This window comes from Sander lucioperca, chromosome 5 (genome assembly GCF_008315115.2).
Source record: "Sander lucioperca isolate FBNREF2018 chromosome 5, SLUC_FBN_1.2, whole genome shotgun sequence".
Taxonomy (NCBI): Eukaryota; Metazoa; Chordata; class Actinopteri; order Perciformes; family Percidae; genus Sander; species Sander lucioperca.
The window spans coordinates 19,314,279-19,327,983 of record NC_050177.1 but is presented as its reverse complement, the minus strand read 5'-3'; the positions used below and the strand labels follow the sequence as shown (position 1 = coordinate 19,327,983).

At 40.3% G+C, this 13,705-nt stretch overlaps 1 protein-coding gene across 4 annotated transcripts in view; it reads right to left on the bottom strand.

Moving 5' to 3' along the window:
- LOC116048418 (rho GTPase-activating protein 42) overlaps positions 1 to 13,705 on the bottom strand; it is a 104,344-nt gene that overhangs the window by 17,164 nt on the left and 73,475 nt on the right. For 2 of the 4 annotated variants that reach the window (XM_031297536.2, XM_031297535.2), the window contains exons 5-15: positions 11,929 to 12,030; positions 11,591 to 11,701; positions 9,700 to 9,804; positions 8,747 to 8,876; positions 8,299 to 8,399; positions 7,740 to 7,849; positions 4,925 to 4,981; positions 1,682 to 1,760; positions 1,309 to 1,348; positions 931 to 993; positions 664 to 738 (exon numbers count right to left, since the gene is read on the bottom strand). In XM_031297536.2, coding sequence (XP_031153396.1) covers positions 664 to 738; positions 931 to 993; positions 1,309 to 1,348; positions 1,682 to 1,760; positions 4,925 to 4,981; positions 7,740 to 7,849; positions 8,299 to 8,399; positions 8,747 to 8,876; positions 9,700 to 9,804; positions 11,591 to 11,701; positions 11,929 to 12,030 — 973 coding nt within the window. The remainder of the gene's footprint in view (positions 1 to 663; positions 739 to 930; positions 994 to 1,308; positions 1,349 to 1,681; positions 1,761 to 4,924; positions 4,982 to 7,739; positions 7,850 to 8,298; positions 8,400 to 8,746; positions 8,877 to 9,699; positions 9,805 to 11,590; positions 11,702 to 11,928; positions 12,031 to 13,705) is intronic. The other 2 variants (XM_031297538.2, XM_031297537.2) reach the window with 1 other exon arrangement.

The following is a 13,705-nucleotide window of genomic DNA, read 5'->3' as shown; positions in this document are numbered from 1 at the left end:
TCAAAATACTGTGTGAAGTTTAGAAAGAATGAAGAACGCAAAGTCTAATGACGTCAATCACATGCATATTAAGTACCCATGTGGATTTACTGATCCAGCGGAGAGGATGGTTTGTTAACGCCAGCAGCTAAGTTCACAAGATTTTGTCCAAATCTAAAGACTTGTGGCAAACTATAACAGTTAAAACGGTGACGGCTGGGAATCTCTCGGCTCCAGTACACTGAGAAGACGTTTATTGCTTCTTTTCACTACCATGTATAAACACCACAAACACCAACTTATTACTAGTTTTACACTTATTTTAGAATTCATGGTCAATAAACCTCATTTATAGGAAATTATACCTAATACTTGAGTTAAAAAAAAGCAGAAATTATTAATTATTTAGACTAATGTTAAAGGAAAGATAATCACAGACTGGTATATGTCAACGTTCAGTTGAGATACTGTTTCGAAACATTTCAACTTTTTTTTCAAATGCTAAAAAATGTAATAAAACGCCCAAATTTCAATGAGAGTAGAGATCCGATCATTTGTTGTACTTGCGAAGCACGTTGCATGGAATCCTCCGTGTTATTTTTGGGTAATTAAAAATTAGGTATTTTACACAAGGATTAAATTACAGCTCTAGTTAATTTTTCCTCTGATTTTCAGGCTACTTACAAAAGACCGTGGTCATCAGCTTCTGTACTTTGGAGTTGACTCCTCCGATTCTGTACAGTCCCATTGTAGTTAAGCCTGTGCGGCAATGCAAAAGGAAATGAAAGAATTGGAACAAGGAACAAAAGATTTTATGTTTAGTTAAGACTTATGCAAATTATATGTGCCGTCATGTCCACTAATGAATGAAGCACATTGTTATTCATATTCAGAGGCAGGTTGCACTCAAGTCATTTGACAGATGAAAGCTGAGAGATTTAAATGTCTCACCTCTATTCTCCACCAGGTCAATGCATTTCCTTACGAAGTTAAAGCCCGCCTCATTAAGAAATGCTGTAATACAACATGAGAATAGGGTTGACATGCCAATTAACACCTGGGTTAACCACACATCATGCAGAAATAACAAGCGCTCCCCTATGCCTGTGCTCTGACTAACAAGATACAATCCTTGTGCTGGAAGGCTCCCCTATGTCATTTGAGTGGGTGGATGTCAAGTAATTGTGTTAATGAACAGATATTTCTATAGCATGTGTTTGATATGTGTGTGTATTGGGGATTTTACTCCAAGTCTTAGAAAGCTAGATTTATGCATTTCTATGATGAAAGGGGTTTGGAAAGATTAAAAAAAAAAACACACACACTTACTCTCCTCCTTTTTGCTTAATATGGCTGGCAGGTTGTAAATCTAGACGTTTACAAAAACAAACAAACATTAAGTTAAGAAACCATTTGGTTAAAATTGAACAAAATTCCAGAATGAAGAGAATATGTATCACAGTTTTTTACCCAGTGGTCCTGTGCTTTGAGTGGACTGTCCTATTGTTAGCACAAGTTGATGGTGAGATCATAGTTTCTTAAAAAGACTTACCCTGAACCCACCAGAAGAGGGTGCCAGTGACAAATGATTCAGTTTTTGGTGGTGTTCTTGTCAAACAAACAATTAGAAAAAAAACCTACTGGCCAAACATCAGCCAGCCCAGAATGAATATTTCAGAGACCAACAGGCAGAGTTCCTCACCGGCTCCTTGCCATCCATGGCCTCCAGCCACAATCTTCTGTTGGACTCCGACAGTGCCTGCAGTGTCATCACGCCATGCCTGGAAGGATTTCAGAGAAAAGCTGCTCTCAGTCTGATTTCATTGCCTTGGGGCCCCTGGACAAACCTTGTTTACACTGGCTGAGACCGCTATAAAAGGACTATTGTGACTAAAATAGCTCATATGCAAATGCTTGACTTCAAGCTGTGCCCTTGGTTGGCTCGGTGCTTCACATCCCACTCCCAATTAGATGCTACATGTGCTTAATATTAGAGTATTTTTTTTTTTTTTGCACCCAACATGCATACACCTTCACATCATTCATCGAGTTCTCGTGTCTCATCTCAACATGTGTTACATAGCCTGAAACTGTTCTGAACATTACGTGCAGTTGATACACAGCACTGCTACAGGATGTAGTAAGCTGGTGATAACATTATCTGATGATACTGGCAAACAAAAACAAACCCCACCCACCCAGTAGTGATAGTTAGTACTAGCATGGAGCCATGTCAAGTTGCATGTGTTAACGGGTAATATTAACCAAATTATGAAATTAAACCAACTGATTTTTAATGTTCCCTTTAGTGGTATCTCGCACTGCGGATAGTTTTGGATTTGTTTGACCAAGTTTTTAGATACCTGTCTCTGATATAAATGCCCCCACTCTCCAATACAGTGGAGGTGGAAGGAATTCCATTTGTGATGCTCACAACATTGAAAGCATTCAAAAGATCTAACACCATCTCTTTCCAGATAAAGTGACGCCATGTTATCAGTTTACTTTGGAAGTACTTTCTGTTGAAGTCTGTATGAAAACTGTAGACAGTGAGGTCTGTGGAGTACCGGGGACACGTCGCTGTTCAGATTCATTAAATAACATTTCTTTCATTGCTTTGAGCACCACAAATGAAATTCTATTCATTGGGCAAATCTGGGCAAATAGAATTAAACAATTTGCATGGCTGAATACCCCTTTAGTAATTTGTGTGAAACAAGCATTTAAAGATGAAGTTGGGAGCTAGTTGGCCTGATTCTGGCGGGGCTATAGGTTTATTATAATGAGGACAAATAGATGACTTGAAGCTGCCTGGAGCTTGGCCCACATTGTCCTTGTGGTGGGAACAAGCACCTTGGGGCATCAGGCAGTTTATGATAAATGAGTTGTCCTGCAAATAAAGTGCAGTTATTGTCCATGCTCAGCAACACTCACCAAGGGTGAGCAGTGCAGGCCGCGCCGGCGCTGTGCAACACTAACGCCTAGTGATGATGAGCTACCTCTATATTCTGATGTACACAGCACAATAATGAGCTCATATCAAGCTCTCATAACGTCTGACTAGATCAATTCAGCCACAGTTCATCAGCGGGCAGCTGACTTAGAAATGTTTGATCTTTGGCCAATCCCTTATCCTATTCCCTCAGTACAACATTAAATACCAATCAGTTATGAGTGTTCCCATACAGCTGAATGATTTCAAACTTCTAAAAAGAAGGCACAATGACCAATTGATTCTCGGGATGACATCAATCAATGTATTATTTGAGTAATTGCAGTCAAGTGGAAATCATTTCAGAGTATGTCTGGTCTCCCTAAGCCCATATTGACCAAGTGATTTTGTGAAGGCAACAGTACTTCATTAGAAGGGTTGAAGGGCAACACTGTACAATAACCATCATTTAGAAATGGCAAATTGACAGTTAATTCAACTTTAGCTAATAGGCATGTTACTAGTAACAAACAATGAACGTATGATTTATAATCTTTACTAATTATTAGGAATGCTATAATTGATGATCTTATCATTAGTTTAGTGCAGTATAAAATAATTAGTTTATAAATGTAAATAGTTAATACTTTGTCAATGGTCATTAATTGTTTGTAAACAATGTATGGATGGCTATTATTAAGTTGAAACTAATGCTTATATTAATTAGTTAATGATTAATAAGCGGTTAATTAAAGGTCCAATGTGTAGGAATTTCTCCCATCTAGCGTTGAGATCATATATCGCAATCGACTCTCTCGCGCCACGCAGTTCAAAGTACGTATTACAGCTACGGTAGCCTACACGCTTCAAAAAGCCGGTCTCTTGCTCTTTTCAATATCCTTTTTCTTTTTCTGGGCGAAGAAGATGAGACTCCTGTTCCTGAAATTTGGATTTTGAATACGTGTGGTCCTCCATGTTTCCTTCTTCAAACTTGCCGGGGCCGGGAAGCTACGATACCCGTTTGCAGCGTTAGCAGCACCTGTGAGTTTATCATGTGACAGCGAAAACGCGAAAGGCTGAGCAGTATGTCCTGTACGTCCCTTACCGGCTAACGTATTTCAAGATGGCGCATGAATATGGAGCGTCTACCACAGTTCATGCGAATGCAACCGTAAAATTTCAAGCCAATAGGAATACTTGGAATTGATAGTGGTGGTAAATATTCATGAAAAAGGACAAGTGTGTGAACGGGCAACACAGATTTTGATAATGAACAACAAAACATGTTACACACTGGACCTTTAAGCATCATGTGACATTATTTTGGCCCCATTAAATCCTTTTTTGGAGATCTCTAAAAGAGAAGATTATTTGATTATTAGTGCACTGATAATAGCTCTCTAAATAACCTCAATAGATGCTTTACAAAGTATTTATTTAACCACTACCCGGGGTTCTAGCCAGCACCAAAAGAAATTCACCAGCGTCAAAATGACAAGAATTGAAAGAAAAAATAGCAATTCAAATCCTCCCCAAATATGTTTAATAGGAATTTAATGACGTAGATCTCGCTGGCGTGCCAGTATTTTGAGTGTGCCTCCCCCCCCCAAAAGGCCCATTCTGAGTCAGGAAAAACCCTGCTAACGAGGTATTAGAATCATCAGTTGCAACTTTATAATAGCCGGTTTAGAAATCATTTGGTAATCATTAACACATACTAAATATAATATATACAATTTGAATGACAAGTGCGACAATAAACTGTTAAAAGAACAAATTATAGCATTACTGACGAATAGTAAACTTTAATTTAATTATCATTTAATTGTTTTTTAAGAGTAAAATAACTATTAACTCAAGTTGAATTTACTATCAATGTAGCATTTATCAGTGATGGTTATTATAAAGTGTTACCGAAGGGGTGGGTTTGAGATTGAGAGAATGATATGATTAGCAGCACACATGCAGCACATGCAACTGCTCTGAAAGGGCAGCACTGGTCAGTTCACATACCGGACTTTACAGAAAAACTGAAGCGGTCTGAAAAGAGTTCCACGACAGATGTCATTTCTACATCCACATGAACACAGAGAAAAGACGGAATGGGTTCAAAAAAAAGAAGGAGTCAATATCGATGTTGAGAGCATACAACAAACAGGAGCTTGGGAGGGAGAGGACTTGAGGAACATGCAGGGTACAAACAGAGCTGAAAACATCTGGCAAACCGGGAGTCTTTGAAGATGTTAATCAAACCTGAACAGCTCTTGCAATGCTGAGTACTCCCATGATAATCTAGGTCAATTGCAAGTATCAATTGGGTTCAATAGAACACAAAATGCATGAGTACAAAAAACATCCACATGCGCTTCCTCAATCTTTAAATAGGTTAGTTGTAAAAAACAAAACATGAATTTACCACTGTTTCCATGTGGGTGACTTTTGCTTTGATAGACAGCTAATATGTGAAAGGATTGTTCAACTTAAAATTACACTTACTGTGAACGGCAAAATGCCATGCCATGGTAACTACCATTATTCACACAGTGAAAGGTACATGTATTCGTATTGAACCGAAATGGTACAGCCGTCTCGGTTCGGTGCATGAATTTACACGGAGAATACACGGTATAAAAATAAATAAAACTTGCGTGCAAATTAATGAATGTAATGCGGAACTAATATAATGCGGAACTACTGTTAGATACGCGGGTTCTTTAGGGACACCTAATCTGTAGCCCCGCCTTAGCTCTGAAGCTCCAAGGGGGTAAGCCTCTCTTCAGAACTCGAACCTCCTTTGGCGCCATTTTGATGCTACCAAACGCTCACCCGCTGTTAGCATTCCATTGACTCCCATTCATTTTGGCGCCACTTTGACAGTGAATAACTTTACATCTGAAGCATTTAAAGACTCTATTTGACCATTGTTTATTTCTAAATGTATAAAAGGCTCCATTACCTTGTATCTCACGTTATGGCTCCATAGCAGACGTTTTTGTAAAAATAGGCTAACAATTGTGTCATAACCACGCGACTTACTGTCGCACAGTAGAGGAATTACCGTATAGTACAGGAGAAGCTCGCAGGCAGTTTTGACTTACATTAGCTGTTTAAGTTTAATTACTAATGTTAACTAGCATTTTAGTTAGCAATAATTAGCCTGTGCCTATGTTATCTCCTTACATATACCTACGCTCTCTGTCTCTGCAAAATTGGAAATGATTGAGATTTCTCTTGGCACAGCTACCAGAAGACTTACAACTTTCAGACAGGTTGCTCACGTCACATCTACGTCGTCTCTCTCAGTTGGAGGCTGCTCAGTAACGCTCAGCCATCACCGGAAAAGTGCTTCTAATATCCTTCACTGGTCTCCGTCCAGAGCAACGGGATCTGTTGGTCCAGTTTATATACTGTCTATGTGAAGCTCTGATTGGCGCCGCCTATGTAGCCGAGCTCCGCCTATGTATGCAGTTTGAGTCAGAGATAGCGCGAGTGGAGGCGACCCACAAGAGTTAGAGGACCCGCCGGCCTCTTTAGATCGCAAGTTTGGGAAAACTTCGATTTCCCAGTTAGTTGCAGTAGTACAGGCGAGAGAGTGGTGGATAAGACTGCTGTTGTAGATTAGTGTTATGTTTCCAGCGTTGCGGCTCCGAACTGTAACATTAGTTGGGACAGACGCCTTGTTTCTTTAGGCTAACCAGCTTTAGCTAACTAGCCAGGCAGAGAGCAGCTTTCTGCGGTGAAAAATGGCCGGGAGACGTTGTGATAACGTTGCATTAATCAGGTAATTTAGTTTGTCTTTGCAGAGAACAGAGATGCTGTATTTTCAGTTTCATAGGTGACTTTTTTTGCTTTTCCCTCAATTGTACCGAACCGAACTGTAATGTCTGAACCAAGGCATGAACCGAACCGTGACTTCTGTGTACCGTTCCACCCCTAACTCACACCATTTACCAAAAGGCAGTATATTATATAGTATATTGTACAGTATATTGACATCAAATAGATATTGAATTTGGTGATGTGTAATGTTTTCCAATAGACTGTAAAAATAATGAACGAAGCTTCCGGGTCTGAAAAGTGAAGCAAATGCTGAAGTGTCTTAAAGCTGCATTCTATCTCATTTCCAGCAGGGGGCGACTCCACTGGTTGCAAAAAGCAGTCTGTTTGTTTAGAAGTCTATGGGAAAATGAGCCTACTTCTCTCTTGTTATATTATATTAGCCTTATTATAGCGTGATGTTCCTTTTGTAAATTATGGTCCTATTTATTTTAAAACAGACAATAAAGCAGGGGATACTTTAGGACCTGTCAATCAGGACAGAGGCTTAGCGATGCTAACAATGGCACTGTGGACATTCAAATAGACCTGAACTTGTTTTTGGGTGTTGCCTATGTTTTCTTAACCTTCGACCCTCTCACTGTGCGTTTTCACTTCGTCAAAGTTAATTGGAACATTTTGGTCTTGGTTTTAGCCTTTAGCACAGCGCCATCGCATCCATAAACAACGCTGGCTTGCCCGCGTCATCCTCCCCAGCTCCACCCTCATCAAAAATCGTCACATCCGGTTGCAAAAAAACAAGATGCAACGGCCACATAGCCAAACTCCAGGCTTCAAACCAGCAGCCTATAAACCAATGGGTGACGTCACGGATACTACGTCCACTATTTTTACTATGGTTTTTCCGAATTGTTTTCTCTAAAATAAATGTTGAAATGCTAGAGCTGGTGGTTATAGTGTTAAATATCATGTTTTGTGTATGTTTTTTTTAGTCCATGTAAGATGACAAGACATTTTTGGGAACATGCAGAGGATTTAAACAATCCCAGACCTCTCCATCACTTCGATATCGAAGCAGAAACGCTTGTCGATGGAGTCCGTTTTTCTCCGAATGCAGGACTTGAGCTTGAACATCTCCGGCTGGTTCACAACGAGACCATTCTGAAAGTAAACATATCGTATATTCATCAAAACTAATTACAATGAAAAATGACAAGTCTAAAAATAGTAACACAATCATCCTATTAGTAAATACAAAAACGTGTAGGATGGCTGTCTCATAAAGTTTGCACTCTTTTGTAAGTGCAAATGCTTGTAAATGAGAGACAGATTGTTCAGTTGATCGCGCACAGGTTTTCATTCCTTTCTTGTTATTTGTGGATTTTGTTATCTTTGAACCTTTTTTGTCAAGCCTTTCGCTTTCTGTTCCCATGTCGCAGTCCTGTCATCTTGACTTTATTTTTCTTTTTTTTCCCCTCTGGGGTAAGACATTCTTATAAGACTCAAGGGAGTTCGTTGTTTCACCCGCACAGATTATACTTGCTCAGTCGTTTCTCAGCTTTTATCATTTGCACGGGCAACTAAACTGAACTAAAACTAAACTAAACTACCTGTTTCCCGGCAGATTTGGTTTCAGTGTTGCTCATGGTGAAGGTCTTGCTGCCTTTCTCGTATGTGCAGTAGTGACGTGTCCAAGTGCATCCCAGGGGACCTGGGACAGAAAAATGAAGAAAATAGTGCTTGCATTTTTCTCTGAAAAACAGGCTTCTGGAAAGACTTCTGAAAAGCAATTTGCAATCAAAGTGTGATAAATCAAATGTTGTTTATCACTGCAGATAAAAATGTGGGTATCTCTCCCCTTGTTTGAGAGCACATCAAAGTGAATCGGTAAACAGGATGAATTATGAGCTTCTGTGTGAGAGGATCTCCTCTGCAGAGGCCTGGGAAAAACTCAAGACATGTTTATGGTGATGGATGTAAAACCATGCACTTATAAGTGAGGTGGGGGAGGATGTAAGAGGGCCTGGCTGGCTGGAAGCCCAGCGACAAAAGACTCACGTTTCTCCTGGACGTACAGAAAGCCTTCCATCGTCCACTGGCCCGGGGGTTTATAGTCCTGATCTGCAGACCTTATCCTCTTCATCAGCTTCTCCACTTCCTGCTTAGTGCTCATAAAGTTGTTTCGTGTCTGCACAGATCAAACGCAGGATTGGATTATAATTGCATTGACAGAGGAAGTCTTGTGCAACTGTTTTCTGCAACTTCTCATCTCGAGTACCATTATTTTGCCTACAGTACATCATGGAGCAGACCAGAAACAGATAAAAGGAAAAAAAAAACGTCTGACAAATGCTGCACATGAGAACACCTGGGGAAAAGAGCACATTGGCGAGCCATTTGGAAATACCAGACACGGTATCTAATCAAAATGAAATACATTCATATTGGACGAATACCCTTGATAAGAGGTGATCCAAAATAAGGACAGGGACTCAATTGGTAATGCTCCCAGGAATCCTCTATTTGGGATTGTAAAAGGTCAGTAGGCTGAGGCTGTTTCATATCCCATACTAGAGAGATGCTGAGACAGCTTCACCTTCTCTGGCTCCTATTAGAGCCCTCTGCTTCTGAGGACACGGAGAGAGGGTTACGGAGTGGAAATTGTCAGGGCAATGGAGCTGACATTTTGGGTCAGAGAGAAATTTGAGCCCTCTGGCTGCAAGTGGTGAGGTCATGGTGATGGAAGGAGAGGGTATGGCAGCAGCTAGTTTTACTCCTTAATTCTAACTCTTTTTCTTTTGGACACAGTACCAATAAATGGCCTGCGGTAACTGCCTGCAATACAATGCTCTGAAAATATTGATCCACTGTGCAGCAGCAAATCTAATTTAATCACACAACTATCCATTTGTGAAAACTGGGCTTGTTATACCGGTGGTATGATAAGCTGCAGAATCTGATTACCGTGGCTGGTTGCCTTTGTGTACAACCCCCGAGGTGTTGAGACTTACGTTCTGTAGGTTGAACTGCAGTTGCTGTTTGTACGGCTCAAACTCGTGAGCCAGCTCATATCCTTCATGGTAGAATGTGAACAAGCCCTGGAGGAAGGCCAGGAGCTGGAGAGGAACAATGTTTAAGGGTGATTTGCTGAGTTAATATAGAGCTTGATTACTAATTTACACGAGAAAGCACATTTAAAAAAAAATAATAAAAAAAACAGGTACATTGCGACATAAAATGTTGCATTTTGAACACCCAAAACGATAATCACTACTATAATCACACAATTATCATTCGGTGTCTCGAAAACACGGGGAATCCAGTCTGCAGTGGTTTCTATTTTTCAACCATGAATTTCATTTTAATACTAGTCGTATTATGAATTTGCTTTGATTTTGTGCCATCAATCAATTTGGCAGTAAATGTCACACTCTGTGGATTTCCACTTTTAATTATAATGTACTGTATATGTGCATCGTCAGTTAAAAACTAATTAACTTCTCATTAAACAGGATTGTACTTTGTGGAAAAATGAATTTGCAAATCTGACGAAATCATATATTTTCATCCCAATGCACTGAATATAGCATGCAAGAGGCCAAAAAAAAAGAGAAAATTTTCAGAAAGTTGTAGTTCTTTATGGCTGACAGATATTGATCTTATTTTCTGTATAACACAAACAGCCTTGGCCATCGTGGCCAAATTAAAATAAAAAAAAGCACTGGCAGTATTGTTGGAGGAAAAAGCTGATTCCATCTCTAACATGGAGGATCGCACAAACATTGAGCTGCTCTCAGTCAAATCCTCAGACACAACAGCTGATGTGATTTCCAGGATGATGCTTGCTATATCAAATGTTCAAGGATGGACGTGCTATCTGTGCCCAGATTCATCACAGGCAAGGTTGAGCCTTGTCAATGTGTCCCACCACTACCTGGGGCCGGGAGATTTACATTTCTGGCCTGGCTTATAGGTGAGCTGCCAGTGGGTGTAAACTAAATGGGAGTGTTTTTTTTTTTAAACATTCACTTTGCTCCCATCTTACATTCTCTGACATTTCACACCTAGAAAACTTAATGTTTCCTGGTAACTTATCCGCTAAATATATTCAAATTGACAGTTAGGTGAGGGCTTTTATAGAGCTATAGATATATAATTTGCACTTGCACTTTGTCTTGTTTTGTTGACAACTGCCATTTCATCTAATTTTACCCACTACCTTCCCCAAATGGATCGACTTTATTACAGAGAATTTGTAATGAAGATGACAAATGTGTGGAATATACAACCGTAGACATATACCTGTTAGAGAGACATAATTGTGCAAGTCTTCAGGAGACAACAGACATTTAAAAAAGACACCTCCATCAGCAGTGAGCTCAACATTTTTAATTATATGCCACTTAAACTAATCTTTTAGATACATATTTAGTAAAATAAATAAATAAAGGCAAATCAATTACTGCATCTTCAATTAGAGGTTGACCGATTCATCGGTTTTGCCGATTAATCGGCACCGATAGTTGATTGGTGGAACTATCGTTATCGGCAAATATATGAATTATAATGCTCATTGTTTATTTTTACACTGGATGACTCCAAATATGTAGGAGAACTGTTTTAGACAACACACATGCTTGTGTAGCATTGCTGTGGGTGTAATATCAATAAATATGACATTATTTTGATTATTAGCAAAAGTGTCTGGACTTTTTTTGAAACAACGTATGTATTTTGTCAACTGTATAAGTTATAAATACTATCGGTCGATTAATCGGTTATCGGCAAATACGGCCCAACCTAGCTATCGGTATCGGTAAAATCCACTATCGGTCGACCTCTATCTTCAATAAGCATTGAGCACTAATTGAGCACAGAAATATAATGTTAAACTTTTCTTACCGGCTCAACAAACTCAAATTTCTTCTTTTCTTGCACTTCTTGTATTTTGAAGACATACTCAAGGGACGCATCATAGAAGAGTTGTCTCTCCTTATCAATCTGCGTGTCAGCCTGAAAGTGAGCAAACAAACTCCGGGTTAGTGTCATGACAAAGACTTGGGGGTGGGGGGTGGGGAGCACTGGACAGAGAGTTAATGCTTACATCACCACGGTGAAACGGTGTGTGCTTAGGGAAGTGATGAGCAAAAAAAGAATAGTGCACAAACAGCCAGCTTTATTTTGAGGAGACACTCAGCCATAAAACAGCCTTATTCAAAGACATTTGTTTTTGGTTTTACCTCCTGCAGATAGGCTTCCTTCTTTTTGGATGATAAGCTGAGGTGTCTCTCAAGCGTGCAGTAGTATTTCTCTGTTTCCTTGTCGAATTTCTTCTTCCCCTCCTAAAAAACATCCACAAGAGACATGAAAGTGGTGTGTGTGTGTGTGTGTGTGTGTGTGTGTGTGTGTGTGTGTGTGTGTGTGTGTGTGTGTGTGTGTGTGTGTGTGTGTGTGTGTGTGTTTGAACTGCCACTAGGTGGAGGTCTAACTACATTTCCACATGTAATTTCAAATTCCTGTCAATAGATTATTACAGGTCATAAAAGGGGCCATATAGACTGTGTAATGACGAGTAGACAACGTTGGCATAGTCAATAAGGACTATGTATTATCAATAGGCCAATATACACTATTATTCTCACCATGCCCCAGCCCTGGGACATCAGAGTGTATATAATCAATAGCATAATGCATATGGCACTATCACAGACAGGACTGGCTGGATGGATGCCGTTTGCATTTTCCTGCCTTGTTATGCTCCACCTGCAAAGACAAGTCAAGCTCCATAGTCACAAGTCACAGGATTCAGACAGGCTGTCCCAGAAGACACTGGAGGAAGGAACGGGAAATGGGCTTTTCATGCCAGATGCCCATCTATAAAAGCATACGGACTAAGAGATTGAACATTTCAACCCAACAAAAAAAAAGATCCACTTCACAGGCCTTAATCAAACTCTGCCCAAGCAGAGAAAACATGTCTGTGTGAGGGCATTCAAGTGTCTCATCTGCAAGTCTGACCTCCAAACCAAGCTCTGCCCACTTAATGCCTATCTCGCTATGCAAACATTCATAAAGGGGCTAGTGGAGGGACGGAATAAGAATCGGTGGTGGGGTGGGGGACATGTGACTAAACGGCCAATGTAACCAGATCCCGTTTGTTTGTTTTCATTCCCATGGCCCTGAAATTTAGCAAGTCTAATCTACTAGCTACTGATATGACCTAGAACAGTGTTCTGCCTCTGCGACCCCCACAGCAGTTAAACACACTGGAGGAATTCACCACAAGACACTGTAACCCTCCTACATAACTATTACAAGTACAACACAAAAATCAATACATAATTTCATGTAGCAGCATCTTATTTCCATCTTTCTTGGCATGTCTGGCCCAGGAATGATCTTTTCAGGAGTGGGGGGGTCGTAAAAATCAATTGTGTATATGCTCACTATTCAGAAACAAACAGAAAATAAACAGGTGGATGGTAAAATAAACGCATGATTAAATATATATATAATAAAGGGAGCCGACTGTCTGCCATTGTGACTGCTGTTGACGTGACATTATTTTGTGACATTTTTTTTGTGATAACACACACACACACACACACACACACACACACACACACACACACACACACACACACACACACAGGGGATCACATTAAATTAAGAGCTTTAGGTTTAGCTGAGCCCCGCAGTCACAGCAGGAATCTCCCAGCATTGCTGACCAGTGCGAGCGTGCCAGAAAACTCCTTGCAAAACCCCCCCCACTCCGTATGTCTGGACAAACTCTTTCCCACTAACAAAGAGAGCGGGGAGTGACTCAGAGCTGCAGTGAATCTGTGAGGCAGAGCCAGCCTGATTAAGTCACCCAAAGTGCCCTGCTTTGTTTTGAACCAGGCAGGACGTGTATAAACTGGCGCTACCGTAATAATACCCTAGCAGAAAACCAGGTGTTTGTTGGTTGGTTGGTTGGTTGGTCCCCCCCCCCCCCCACCCAATGGATATATTTGTGCA